Source organism: Ictalurus furcatus, chromosome 9 (assembly GCF_023375685.1).
Source record: "Ictalurus furcatus strain D&B chromosome 9, Billie_1.0, whole genome shotgun sequence".
In the NCBI taxonomy this organism is placed as follows: Eukaryota; Metazoa; Chordata; class Actinopteri; order Siluriformes; family Ictaluridae; genus Ictalurus; species Ictalurus furcatus.
The window spans coordinates 27,185,684-27,200,078 of NC_071263.1; the positions used below are offsets into that span (position 1 = coordinate 27,185,684).

The following is a 14,395-nucleotide window of genomic DNA, read 5'->3' on the forward strand; positions in this document are numbered from 1 at the left end:
CCAATATATATATATATATATATATATATATATATATATATATATATATATATATATATATATATATATATATATATATAATTGCAAACCAATATGCTCTTAAACACTGCTTTTATGTATTTAGTCCCTTCATACTTGAACCTGGTAGAATCACCTTTTGCTTAAATAACAGATGTAAGTATGTTGGGGTAAGTTCCAACAGGTTTTTCAGGTTGGTTGGATGTAGTTTGTTGGCTGCAATTTGCAAACACTGCCCCAGACTCTCAATGGGATTCAGATCTGGACTTCGGCTTGGCCAAAGTATATAATATTCATCTTTTTGTTTTTAAGCTCTCATACATTGCTTTGGGCTTGTGTTTGAGACCAATTTTCTTGCTGAAAGGTGACATTTCTGCTTTTCTTTAGCAGACTAAAGCAGGTTCACTTGTAATATTCCCCTGTTTTGTGCTCCATTCATCTCCCTTTAATTTTCACAAGAAGCCCAGAAAGACCACCAGCAGACTGGGCATTATAAAAGGGATTAAAATCGAGAATAAAACATGCAAGAAACAGCAGCAAGAATTGCTTTAAACATGAATAAGAATTACCAGGTACAACTAGAGCACAAACTATTAGTAGGATCAGTGAACATGGTTACAGTGGGAGAGTAATGTGGTAGAAACCATTCATCAGCCTCAGGAATAAACATGGGTGCAATTAGCAAAAGAAAGTTGCTGCACAGAAAGGCTTTTGAAGAAACTTTTGGAGAACTGTCTTACTTTCAGATGAATCCATATTTAACTTGCATGGATCTGATGGCAGAGTGTTTGTCTGGAGAAAGCCAGGAGAAACATTCCAACCAAACTGCACTAAAGGTACAGAAGTGTTTTTCTACAGTGGTGTTGGTGATCGTGTGTTCTTTGATTGCATCATGAACTCAGAAGTCTAAAAGCAGATATCTCATATTGAAGCTAAAGCCAGTTAACAATTAATATAGCCACTTTAAGATTGTCAGCAGGAGAGGTGCTTCAGGCAAAGAAATGACAATGATCCACACATGGAGGGAGTGGTAGACATGTTGTCCATACAAATGCAAAAAATTTTTGGTAACATTTTAGAATACTGATCAATCATTAATGATTAACTACACAGGAAGAAATGAAAAAAGCAATATTAACATTCTAGTAACTACTATTAACTAACTAGAAACTCCAACTAACGAATTAGTAAGTAATAGCGGACAGATGAATGCAGTAGTTCACTATTAGCTAATCAATAACTACTATTTCTTTCATGCCTCCCGGAGAACTACTAAGAAACTATATACAGTTTCATAATCAATACAGTTTTCTATATACAGTTTCCATGCAGACAATGTCTTTTTCAGAGAAGGCCTTGCATTTTTTAGCAAGACAATGCTAAAACACATACTGCATCTATTACAACAGCATAGCTTCGTAGTAAAAGAGTCCGGGTGCTGAACTGGCCTGCTGGCAGTTCAGACTTTTCACCAATTAAAAACAATTGGCGCATCATGAAACAAAAAATACGACACAGAAGACCTAGAACTGTTGAGTAGTATCGGTACGAATGGGACAACAGTATTCTCCCAAAACTCCAGCAACTGCTTTTCTCAGTTCCTAGACGTATACAGACTGCTGCTACACATTGGAAAACATGGCCCAGTCCCAACTTTTTTGAGATGTGTTGCTGCCATCAGATTCCAAATTACCTTATTTTTCCCGTAAAATGGTACATTTCTTCAGTTTAAACATCCATCCATTCATCCATCTTCTATACCGCTTATCGTTACTGGGTCACGTGTAACCTGGAGCCTATCCGAGGGAGTATCGGGCATAAGGCGGGGTACATGGCAGGGTGCCAATCTATCATAGTGCACCTCAGTTTAAACATTTGATATGTTTTCTATGTTCTATTGTGAATAAAATATGGGTTTATGAGATTTGCAAATCATTGCATTCTGTTTTTATTTGCATTTTACACAGCGTCCCAACTTTTTTGGAATCGGGGTTGTATATATTTAGGTCTCCTAACACTTCTGCTTCATAATCTGGTCCACAAAAATCTGTTAAGCATTTATATATGCTTATGTCATTCATTATAAGACATTATGCTTGGCATATAACATTTATAATGTAAAGTATTACGTATGGAGAACATAACTCATATTATGTATAAAATCTTTAAAAATCCTAAATCCATGTTATATGTTTACACCATGTAGATAAGCTACATTTCATTATACTATATACCCATGTACAGTATATGTATGAGGACAATAATGTTGAATTGATTCAGATTGAAGGAATATGAGAGTTTATTCGTTTATTATGTTTTTATTAGTTTATCTTAAAGTAGTTCTCTAAATGTATAATTGTAATACAACTTGCCCTCACAACCAATTTTGCTTTGCAGATATATTTATATATTTGTGCATGCAATTCATTCATGAATATACCCATACTGTATGATCATAGAGTATATTCTGAAAAATGCATTAATTGGAATTTCAGAAATTAATTAATAAACATAATTGTGACATTTTAACAAAGTTGTAACAACATGATTAATAATTGTAACATTTTCATGAATATTGCAATTACAGAAATAATCAAACCATTTTTTTTTAAATCACCGTAGACATACAGTACACATATGTTTAATAGGAACCATTTAACTCCCTGAAAATCACTTTAAGTTAGACTTGTTATATATTTAGATAATAGTCAGCAGGGAAGATTCTTTTTTCATTATAACAAAAAGACAGCTCAACTGACATTGTTTTTTTTTCATTGCTTAGTTGTTTAGTTGGATTTTGTTCACAATTGCCAATACATTTATCGTGACTTTTTGGAAGTTTTCTCATTTAATATTGAAGTTATTCTTCAAACTAATAAGAGCCTGCTCTTTAGTGATTTTCTTCCATTCTTCTGGATACACAGCTGGCTCTGCTTTATAACTTTCAGCAAATTGTTTACTGAATGTCACCATCACATATTTCCAGTAATCTGAGGCTTCTATAGATATGTCAGGTGCAATATGCCAGTCTGGGTAGAATTTCTGGTAGTCTTTGCAGAGATGAGGTTCAAAATTTGTTTCTTGACTTTGAAACGTTCCATTCCCATGTACACTAGATGTACAGATCTCTTCACAGAGAGTATTAGTCTTTGCATTAGGGAAACCACAAAGTCCTTTTGGTCTGTGCACAGCTGCATGGTGTTGTTGATGTGTCTTTCCTCCTGCCTCACATGGTGTTTTGCAAAAGGGACACTTTCTCCCACATCCAAACACCTTCTTAAAGAGCTCATTTTGGGGCTTCACAGACACATTGTTTAGTGTCTCTTTTATATCAGTTGACCTGGAGATTTCATCTGTTAGCTGTAGTTTCATGTCATCTACACATTCATAGAGACTTTTGGTGAAGGGAGCACAACAGCTGGTATTCTGAAAGAGGACCCCTTCCACCGTGTTCATGGATATCGAGATGACACAGTTCATAGATTTGCAAAAGTTCTGGATCAACCGTGTTGTACCTCCTGCATTATCGGGCAAAGGCGAGCCATTGTCTTCAAGCTTAGAGGCTTCCATTGCTTTCATGATCTTCTTCATTATGATGTCCAACTTCTTCATTTTTAAATTTTGCAGAGATATGTCTTTGGAAAAGCAATTTACGATACGATTGTATATCCAATCTTTAACATATGCATCATACTGCAAAATGTACTTTTTAAAATCATCAAAGTTTGATTTTTCCAGTAGCTCCTTTTGAATTGTGTACTGAAACATCACTCGAGAACTGTACTCAGTTGGGTTGTTTAGAAGAACTGCATCAACAATGTCAGGTCCAAGGGACTGGTCGATGTACTCGGTCACTGCTGGCTTGAGACAGAGCTGAGTGAAGTCTCGTGCTTTCCTGTGGCACTGGTCCCTTTTTCTGTACAAATCAATGGTATCAGAGAGATACTGACTCTTAAATTTCTGCAAATGTTTAAAGGGATCTTGCTCACTGAGGAATTTCCTGTGCATCTCAAGGAATTTCCGAGAGGCAATGCCACAAATGTGCAATATAAGGTCAAGTTCAAATTTGGTATTGATTTTTGAACCTGCCTGTTGGAGCTGTTTATCAATTTCCTCTAGCACATCTTTTGTAAATGTGTTTTGGTAGTCACATTTTTCTTGCACATGCTGCTGAATGATTTTATCGCAGCACTTAATTACAGCATTTGCAGTAATCTCTAAATCTTGCTTTGCACTACGCTGTGTGAAGAAACTTTGTATTTTCTTTTCCCATTTTACATGCTTGTCTTTGACCTGGAATTCTCCTCGCCCATACTGTGTCAAATCATGAACTTTGTGCAAATCCTCCATGACATTGCGATTGACTAAACTTGCTCGCAGTTGTCTCAAAACATCCGAAGGAACATCCCTTTCTTTTAGACCAGTGATGTTTGCCACCTCACTTTTCCACATTCTCTCAAACTCAGCTTTAAGGTGCTCATCAGACACCTCATCTTTTTGGTCTTTGTAAATTTGCAGGAGTTTAAGGACTTGGCACTCAATCATTGCAGTTTGCTTTCTGTGAATGTCTTCTACTTTCTTCTTGTTACTTCTCATCTCAAGAGCAGCATCTATTTTTTTTCTCACTTCATCCTTCATTTCAATCTCCAGAAATCTTATGTTATTAGCAAAATCAGCTTTGTACTTTTCCACCAAGTATACATGTTGCTCTTTCTTTTTGTAGTAGTTATTTAGTTTTTCATTAATTATCTTTTTTTGAGAGGTAATCTCTTTGTGTGCTTTCTCTATAAGTGGCTCAACAATCACATTTGTACCATTTTTTTCAGTGTTAGATAGTTGAACTATTTCAGTTGAAAGCCAAGATTGAATATGTCTTCTGAAAGACCATTCCCATTCAGAAAACTCTTTCCAAAGGTTGTCATAGGCTTGGGCCACAAGAGTGTTTCTGAAACTAAAGATGAAGTTCTCAAATTTCACTGACTTCCATAAGCTCCTCATCCACTGCAGGAACTCTGGGATCTGAGAGGGCTCTTCATCCTTTCTTGCTTTAAGGATACCCAGGAGGGATTTCTTGAACTCAAGTACAGCCACACTGTAGCCTGTATTAACTGGTGCCATTGGCGGTGTTCCATGCCATAGGCCTGGTATATACCAGTTGTTCTTTTCCACATCATAATCCAAGACATCTGTGAATTTTTTTATTTTAGGCTTCTTTTCCATTGCAGCTGCAATCGTTGTCATCTCATTTAGTTGGTCCAAGAGCTGTTTTCGCTCAGTCAGGTTTTTGTTATATGCAGATACACCAGCAACATTTTGGTGAACAAAATGACAAACTGTTTTTTTACCAAGGTCTGTCATCCGTAAAAAAGCATGAACTGCTATCTGTAAGACGTCCTTCATCTCTGTGGAATTCTCCATTGCTATATTGATGATGGTTACATCACTAAGACCAATCACAAATGTGGCCAACTCATTGTCATGTTCATAACTGTCATCCAGTTGTGCCAGTACTGGTGATTTCAAACCCTCTGTATCAATCAGAAGGATAAAGTCACAAAGTAATTCCTCCTTCAAGTCATTACCCACAGGGAGGAAAATCATGTATGCTCCACGTGTGCATCGACCACTGCCCACTGCAAACTGAACTCCAAACATAGTGTTGAGTAGTGTTGATTTACCCGTACTCTGAACCCCTAACACAGTAATAACCAGCAAACGGCTCTTCTGGCCAACCATCCTGTGAAGCTCCATGAGAACTTCACTCACCCATTTCTCTGGGATATTTGATGCATCTCCATCAAGTAGTTCAAGAGGAAACCCAGCTTGAAGCAGTTTGGCAGCCAGAGTAGGAAGACTGCTAATTCTGTCAGACATTTTATTTGAACCAAATGAAGCAGCCTCATAGATTTGTCCCATTTCCCTCATGTAGTGCTCTATGCCAAGAGAACAATCAAGGAGCTCCTGGTCTAATCGGGCTATGGCATCCCTGTCTTTCTGTTGTTCACACTCTTTGTATTTGTGTCGAAGGCTTGACATGTGTTTGCGTGATCGCATATCCATCTTTAGTCCCATCCATTTCAGGAAGAAGGCTCGCTCAGTGTTATCAGAGGTTGACAAAGCTTCTATGAACACATCCATTGTTCTTGTCATTTTACACTGGCGTTGTTTGTTCCAAATTCCCTTTTTTTCATTTTGAAGTTGAACCTTATATTCCTCCAGGCTCATTTTTCCGGAATTTTTTAGTCGACATTGCTCTTTTTCTATTTTAGCCAGTCTTTTCCAATTTTCACCTTGTAGTGGCAACTGTGTCTTTTTATAGTCCGTTATTTGACGAACTCCAATAGTTTGCATGACTTTCTCTGCCATTTCTTCTGCTGAAATGGAGGCTTTGTTTTCACTTTCATCAATGCCAAGACCTAATTGCTGAGCAGTGTTCTTCATGGACTCAATTTGACATGATGTGTGACATTCACGTAACAGAACACTCTTAATGGCAGAATTGATTGTCTTTGCAAAAGTAGCCAAATTCACTTTTGGGCTTTTCTTAATTATGTGGTCTCTTCCCAGTTGCAGAGTATCAATTACCGCCTCAATAGACGACTTCACATTCTGGTTCATATTTCTCTGAGAGTTGACCACAAGAAAGATTTTGGACTTCATTTCTTGTAAAGAGGCAAACAACCTTTGTTCGTTTTCTTCAACACTGTCCAGGAAGACAAAGACAGCTGTGGACACCTGAGTAAGGAAACTGAATTGTTTTTCAAAAGAACCAGCATCTCCTCTTAAATTAGCAATAGCCACTGCCTCAGGAAAGACATCAATGCTCTTGTTTCCACATGGCAGAGTCCAACACATTTCAACCATACCATTAGCGATTATCCTTGGAGCAGATCCTCCGATCATTTCTCGGTGAGAAAAGAAGTCATGGTGCTGCTCTGAATTGTTGAGCACTTGGTTCAAAACCTGTGACTTGGACAAGCTGCAGTTGCTTAACCTTGCAAATGATATCAAGGGAATTTCTGCATGAACAACACTGTCTTCAACAAACCCTTTAGATTCTGACATTGAATGGGGACGCCATTCTTTTAAGATACATCTAAGAGCCCATAACATAAGAGTGCTTCGATTATGTACTCCTTGAGGCAACACAAATGGTATCGCAAACTGGCACATTGACATTTTAAGTGCCATTTCTTGCTGGAGAAAACTATCTGCACAGAAAAAGAGGGCAGTGTGAAGATCTAGAAGGTTAAAGCTACCATCATTGTCCTCATCACTAAACAAGTCATCTGCTTCATCTTTTTCACAAAGTGCAGATAGTAAGGATCTTGATTTCGAATTAACCATCAGTAAGTTTCTTAGGAAGGCCCATGGTATTGCTTGCAGTGAGTTGATCTCTTCATCAGACAGAGTGGCACTGTTGATTTCCAGTAAAGCCCTCAGAGTCAGCTTGTTTGGGTAGTACTTTTCAAGTCCCAGTGTTTTCAAAAACGAAAGGAGATCATCTGAAAAAAAAAAAAATTATTTTAATATTAATGATACGTGGTGATAAATATTAAATTGTCACAAATGTGAATCATGTATCATTCGGTAACATTTACATTTGCAGCTTTTGAGAGATGCCTTTATCCACAGCGACTTACAGAAGTGCTCACGAGTATCTATCAAAGACATATGTGTTTTAAGTCACCCCCTGATGTTGCATGAGTAGCAGTTTGAGAAGATGCAGTTGGTTGGCTTCACATGCCTTGGAGGGAGCACATGATAGTCTTCACCCTCCCTGGTTGTTAGCTGTCATGTGATAGGGGAGAGCTGACTGATGGGTGGGAATTGGCCTCCTCATTTCAGCTAGATCGTGCATGCCCGTTGAACCCAAAGAGATCAAACAAAGACTGATGAAGTCCTTTTGATGGTTCATAGAGTGACCTATAGCCATCTCACATACTTCCGGTTTTCCCCCCGATTCCTTTGCTTGTGCCGAGTTGAATGGACCCCATAGTTTTAATTTTTGCCCGACTAGATTTTCTGCCATTTTGAATTTTCCAAAAAACCTAATTTTTTCAATCTCCTCCTAGACCGCTCTAAAATCATGAAACTGGTCTCTATTCGATTCAGTGGGGCAGAACAAGTTGTTTGATATTACATTTTCATGTCTGCCATTTTTAATTTAGTCTTAAACACTGTATTTTATGAACGACTTGGTGCATTCTTACAAAAATTGGTAGGTGTCATCAGTACCATGCCCCAAAAATACTCAAAAAGTTTCAGGATGCAACACCTTCGGGTCAACAATTACAACATGTAAATTACAACATTTACATTTACGGGACCCATTTCCCTGGACCTTGCAGAGAACAATGAGAGTAATTATGCCATGGTAGGCTAAAATTCCTGTCCATTTAAAATTTTCTGAAAAACCAATTTTTTTTTTTAACTCATCCATAGACCGTTCGCCCAATTTTGATGAAATTCGTAACAGATCATGTTCAGACCATGCTGGCAAAGAGTTATCAAAAGCTTTTTGATAAACCAAACTGTTCTCAAACAACGTGAGGACGAATTTGATGGTGATCATGCCAAAATGGGTGTGAGGCTATATCTCCGTAATGCATTAACATATTCAGACCAAACTTAGTACCTGTGATTGGCATCATGACTTGAGGGTACCTGCATTGTTTTGGAACAGTATCTCCTTGTGGTCAAAAAGTATTATGCAGTTTTAAAAAATGCTAATTGCTTTGATTTGATTACTTTTGCCCATTGTCATGTCAAATCTTTCTAAATTCCTTGGCTTAGGCGGAAAACAATGATAATAGTTTGTCCATGGCCACTTGCACTCATGTATATGCTAATAAGTTTTGATAGAAATGTATAGAAACAGTATTCTTTTTTGCTTTGATTCCTTAGCTCAAGACAATTCGACATCACCCTCTGGCATTTTATGTTTTTACACTATTTTGAATTTTCCAAAAAAATATTTTTGAACTCCTCCTAGGCAGTACGTCAGATTTTCACCAAAATTTAATCAGATCATCTTCAGACCGTGCTAGCAAAGCTTGATCAAAACCTTTTTGATAGACCCAACTGTTCTTGTATAGCACATAAACTAATTCGACTGAGAGCACGCCAAAATGGACATGAGGCTGTATCTCCGCAACAGTTTGGCATATTAAGACAAATCTTGGTACCTGCCATCACAAGCAGGACCTGAGGGTACATGCACAGTTTCAGTGCAGCGCCACCTAGTGGTCAGGAGATATGACAAATGTCCAATTTTGCTTATAACTTCTGAACAGGCTGACCAAAAATCACGAGACTTGTCTCATTAGTTTTAGTACAGCATATGGAAGTGAATGGTACCCAGTTTCCCCATGTTGGCCATTTTGAATTTTGTAGTAAAATTCAAAATTTGACAAACGCATTGGCATATCCTTATAAAACTCGGTATGTCATCGGCAGCATACTCTGAAGGTACTCAGGAAGTTTAGAGACAGCGCCACCTTGTGATAAAGTATAATGAAATTTAAAAAAATGATAATAGCTTTTGAATAATTTTGCCTATTGTAATGAATGTGGTCTTGATAGATTCTGTGAGTCATGCAGAGGTCAATGTTACCAATTATGCCATATTCGATTGAACTTGCTGTCCATCATTTTGAATTCCGTTGAAAACCTACTTTTTCTAACTTAGGCCATGGGCCCGATTTTCACCAAACTCGATTCAGATCATCTTCAGACCATGCCAGCCAAATGTAATCAAAAGCTTTTTAATAGACCATACCATTCTCATTTTAACACATCAACAAATATGATGGCGTAATGCCTAACTGAATCTGAGGCTGTATCTCTGCAACACTTTGGCAGATTCAAAACAGATAACTGTTTCTCAGGAACCTTAAGTGCGATTCAGCTGACATTTAATATGCTGTATCTATGTGGTAAATCTGTAAATCTGTACGTGGATTTGTGATGATGACCTAATTCGTTAAAAAAAATATGGCCGCCATTGGAAATCAGTTTTCAGCAGGCATTTGACAGTGATAACATTGAGCTGTCTTCATGAAACTTGAATAATAGGGTTAGGTAGTTACCCACTAGAAACTGATGCAATCTCACTCAAATTGGCCACTGAGGGTGCTATTCATAGTTTTGCACACAAAAGCCTATCTCTTGGAAAATAAGGTGTAGAAAGAAATTTTATTTCTAAAACTATAGAAAATTGCCTTTTTGGACTATTTAGCCACACCCACTCAAATTTAATGATAATTTGCATAATACATAAAACCTACTTTTGAGAACTAGCCCTAGGATTTTTGGCCAATTTTCACAATATTGATGGCAAACTACTTGGGAGAGCATAACCTCAATATTTTTCAAAAATATATTGACTTTTATAAACAATATGGCTGCCACACATCAATCAATTCTGAGGAGGCAGAGCTGGTTTACTCAAATATTTTTAATTCATGACTCGTAATGTGGATTTGAACCAAACTGGAAATACATGATCAGTTCAAGGTTCAGAGCACATCCACAAAGGTTGGGGTGTGTTCTTACACAGGGGCCAGAGGTATTTCAGTATACATTTTGTGCAACAGTAACGGACATAAGCTAACAAAAATAATATCCATTAACTTTATGTAACTGACTGGGGTGAGTTTATTTATTTATGAATATTAAAAAAGGTGGATATTATGTACCTGTAATTGGTCAGCAACACTGGATTTATATTGCTAACTTTATTATTTCAAGTAAAGCAGCAGGCTTTATATCAAATCAGCAAGTTCTGTCCATTACAAGTTGGACCATTAATATTTAAAATGAAATCTCAAGACCAGAATATCTAAACCATCATGTTTGGTTGTTACCAAATAAATCCAATAATGAAACAAATAAGCCTACTAAACTACTCAATATGTGTAACCCATCAATTAGGTTAAAAGAACATCATAACTTTTTTTTTAATAGTATTAGTGGATATCACTATCTCTACCCCACCTCTATGTTCTAAGCCCCATACACCAAATTTAAATTAAAATTAATTCTGATTTCCCTCTGGTATGCCATAATGGTATTAACTCACGTCTAAGCTGGCTTGAGTCCTTCTGTGCTGATCCTGATCCAGAACCAAAGTCTTTTGCTATGAACAAAATAAAGCTGTGTTTAATTATAAACACATGAGCAACTTATTTCAATTTGCAGATTGTTAGTAGTAAAATCTAGGTTGAAACTGCCAATGCAATCACACACACACACACACACACACACACACACACACATTAATGCATGTTGTCAAAAATCATAATGTATAGTTATTACTTGTAGTGACGTCTGCGTTAGACGCCATGTTTCTTCAGCATAAGTTTGCCAGTGTTTAATCCAACAATACAAATTTTCAGTTATACCTGTGGAGAAAATAAAAGAGCCTGATTTGATGTGGTAAATGTTATTAAATCTATGCAAAGTTTATTTGATAAAATTTTGCATTAAAAACACAAAAAATACAACAATGTTATTTTGATCTTGCCAAGCTTCATATGCGAAAAATGCCCCACATAAATTTAGCACTTTCCACAAGTGCTTTGCCACTATAAATATGCACGGAAACACAAATATACATCCCGATGCATTTTTCACTATCATATTGTGCAAAAATTAAATGACTTTTGGAAATTCTGCTGTCACTCCTACTCTCTTTTCTAGTACTAGCACTGTCATTAATTTGTGTACAGAAAAAGGACTATTTGTAGCTTTTAATTTTAATTAAGCTGTTCAACTGTATTAAATATTTGAATTGCAGAAAACTGTAAGGTATTTTCATAGCTTACCACATTTAGTCCATTACAGACTGTTAGCATGATTTCTTCAGCCGATGTCTGTGTTATTTTTGTTGTTACTGCTGCTTGTGGTCAGTATTTGTACTCGGTAGACTGTTCTACACCCAACCCATTTTACCTTGTATCTTGGAAATGGAACAATAACACAAAAGGTTTGTAGCTTTTTTTAGGAAGAAAGTATCTGAAGTCCTGAGATGGGTGTAGAACAGATAGTTTTGTTTCACTATGTGCAAATGTGCAGAGCAGGTTCTGCAAGTGAAAAACAGTCTGAGGTGACATCTGGTCACGTTACATATGTTAATTAGCAAAAGAGCATTACAATGATTTAAGACAATATTGAACTCCTTCAAGTTTCAGTAAATGCTAAACCCTTTGCTAATAAGTTGTTTTCTACTCTCTTTAGTATACATTTGTGAAAGACATGGGTGTACCTTTGTTGTAAAAAGTGGTGTATGAGGGTGGGATGGCAAAAAAAAAAAAAATCTGAATATGAAGTACAATAGAATGCTACTTATTTCTAGCTATATAGTTTTACAAATTTCTATTTATAGATTGCTTTTACAATACTCATATTAAAGCAGCTCGATAGGCATCGTTGACTTTGAATGCTATGGCCTAGGTATTGGGATAAGTTAAATGTATTATGCAGCAAAATACAGGATGTTAGGAAAACGTATTCACAGTGGACTACTATCATACATTAGGAATCATTCCTGGAGAGGCTACAGATTGTTTTGTTAAATTTCATGCACAAGGAGGAGCTCAGAGAAGAAGGTATTAGAGACAATATTTCTCTCAAGGATTGCAGGGATTTTTCCTTTCACAAATATATGTATACCCCAAACACACTTTTCAAGCAAAACATTTCCCAAATGTTTAGAAATGTAGACAATGATATATATACTGGTCATAATATAGACCAAACAAACCGTTTGGACACTCAATAGTGGCTTCATTAAAAATAAAAAATTATTGTGTTTTAGTATTTAGTTTGCCATTCTTTATTTATCAGAACTTCTTGACAAAGTCTGGTTCTTGGAATCAACCAGTTTCTGTAACAGTTGTGGTAGAGGTTTCCTCGAAGTTTCAAGCAAAAAAACTTTCAGTTCATCCACAATAACATATTGACAATCAACAATATCTTCTCCATTGCATCCCATAAATGCTCTATAGGGTTCAGATCAGAGTTCTGGGAAGTATTCACTTATCACTTGGATAATTTATTGATTTCTGTTGGTTTGTATTCAAAATATCTCTGTACACTTCTGAGTTCATGATGCCATCAATGAACACACGATCACCAACACCACTGTAGAAAAACACTTCTGTAGCTTTAGTGCAGTTTGGTTGGAATGTTTCTCCTGGCTTTCTCCAGACAAACACTCTGCCATCAGATCCATCCAAGTTAAATATGGATTCATCTGAAAATAAGACAGTTCTCCAAAGGTTGCTGCCTTTCTGTGCATGTTCTTTTGGTAATTGCACCCATGTTTATTCCTGAGGCTGAAGAATGATGAATGGTTTCTACCTGATGAATGGTTTCTAGTTGTATCTGGTAATTCTTATTCATGTTTAAAGCAATTCTTGCTGCTGTTTCTTGCATGTTTTATTCTTGATTTTATTCCCAATTATCCTGCCCAGTCTGCTGGTGGTCTTTCTGGCTCTGCCTGTACATTGTCTGTTTTCTATCACAAGTCTTTCATCTTACTCTGGGGACACATTTCATCCTTAGAACCTGGGCTTCTTGTGAAAATTAAAGGGAGATGAATGGAGCACAAAACAGGGGAATATTACAAGAAAACCTGCTTTAGTCTGCTAAAGAAAAGAAGAAATGTCACCTTTCAGCAAGAAAATTGGTCTCAAATACAAGCCCAAAGCAATGCATGAGACGTTAAAACAAAAAGATGAATATTATATACTTTGGCCAAGCCGAAGTCCAGATCTGAATCCCATTGAGAGTCTGCGGCACTGTTTGCAAATTGCAGCCAACAAACTACATCCAACCAACCTGAAAAACCTGTAGGAACTTACCCCAACATACTTACATCTGTTGTTTTTAATTAAAGGTGATTCTACCAGGTTCAAGTATGAAGGGACTGAATACACACAAGCAGCGTTTAAGAGCATATTGGTTTGCAATTTTAAAAATATTGGCTGGAACAATCCATCAAGAATTATGACAATACGTTTAATGTAGATTAATGTAATGGAGGTGTGGGTCAGTGGAGCTCTTTATTTATTTTAAAATGTTTTATGATTGTACCTTACTGCATACTGTATGTGGGTATACTTACAACAGGGCTGTTGTGAACGTATTTTGTATCTTGCTCGTTGCTCTGCTGCACCCTCACATTTGTCCGCAGCACTTTTCAAAACAAACTTACGCCCATGTGATTTACAGGTTTGTCCTTAAAGAAACAGTGGTGATATCACTGAACGCTGACTGCTGCTGAAATGGCATTCCTCCGCTGATGCTGTGTGCATCATTAAAGATAGTGGTAACACTTTAGAATATGGACAAGTCATTAATGATTAACTAC

The 14,395-nt window shown here is 36.8% G+C and overlaps 1 protein-coding gene across 2 annotated transcripts; it reads right to left on the reverse strand.

Annotated features, from left to right (window-relative positions):
* Nucleotides 1–1,884: 1,884 nt before the first annotated feature.
* LOC128612954 (up-regulator of cell proliferation-like) lies at nt 1,885–14,188 on the reverse strand. Of its 2 annotated transcripts, XM_053633444.1 has the most exons (5): nt 14,150–14,188; nt 11,847–11,980; nt 11,338–11,423; nt 11,102–11,158; nt 1,885–7,523 (listed from the first exon to the last, which is right to left on the reverse strand). In XM_053633444.1, the coding sequence occupies exons 3-5, from the start codon at nt 11,363–11,365 to the stop codon at nt 2,863–2,865; spliced, it is 4,746 nt and encodes a 1,581-aa protein (XP_053489419.1). In that variant the 5' UTR covers nt 11,366–11,423; nt 11,847–11,980; nt 14,150–14,188; the 3' UTR covers nt 1,885–2,862. The 2 variants fall into 2 exon arrangements, with proteins under 2 accessions (XP_053489419.1, XP_053489418.1); XM_053633443.1 differs by lacking the exon at nt 14,150–14,188 and having other exon boundaries at nt 11,847–12,729.
* Nucleotides 14,189–14,395: the final 207 nt, after the last annotated feature.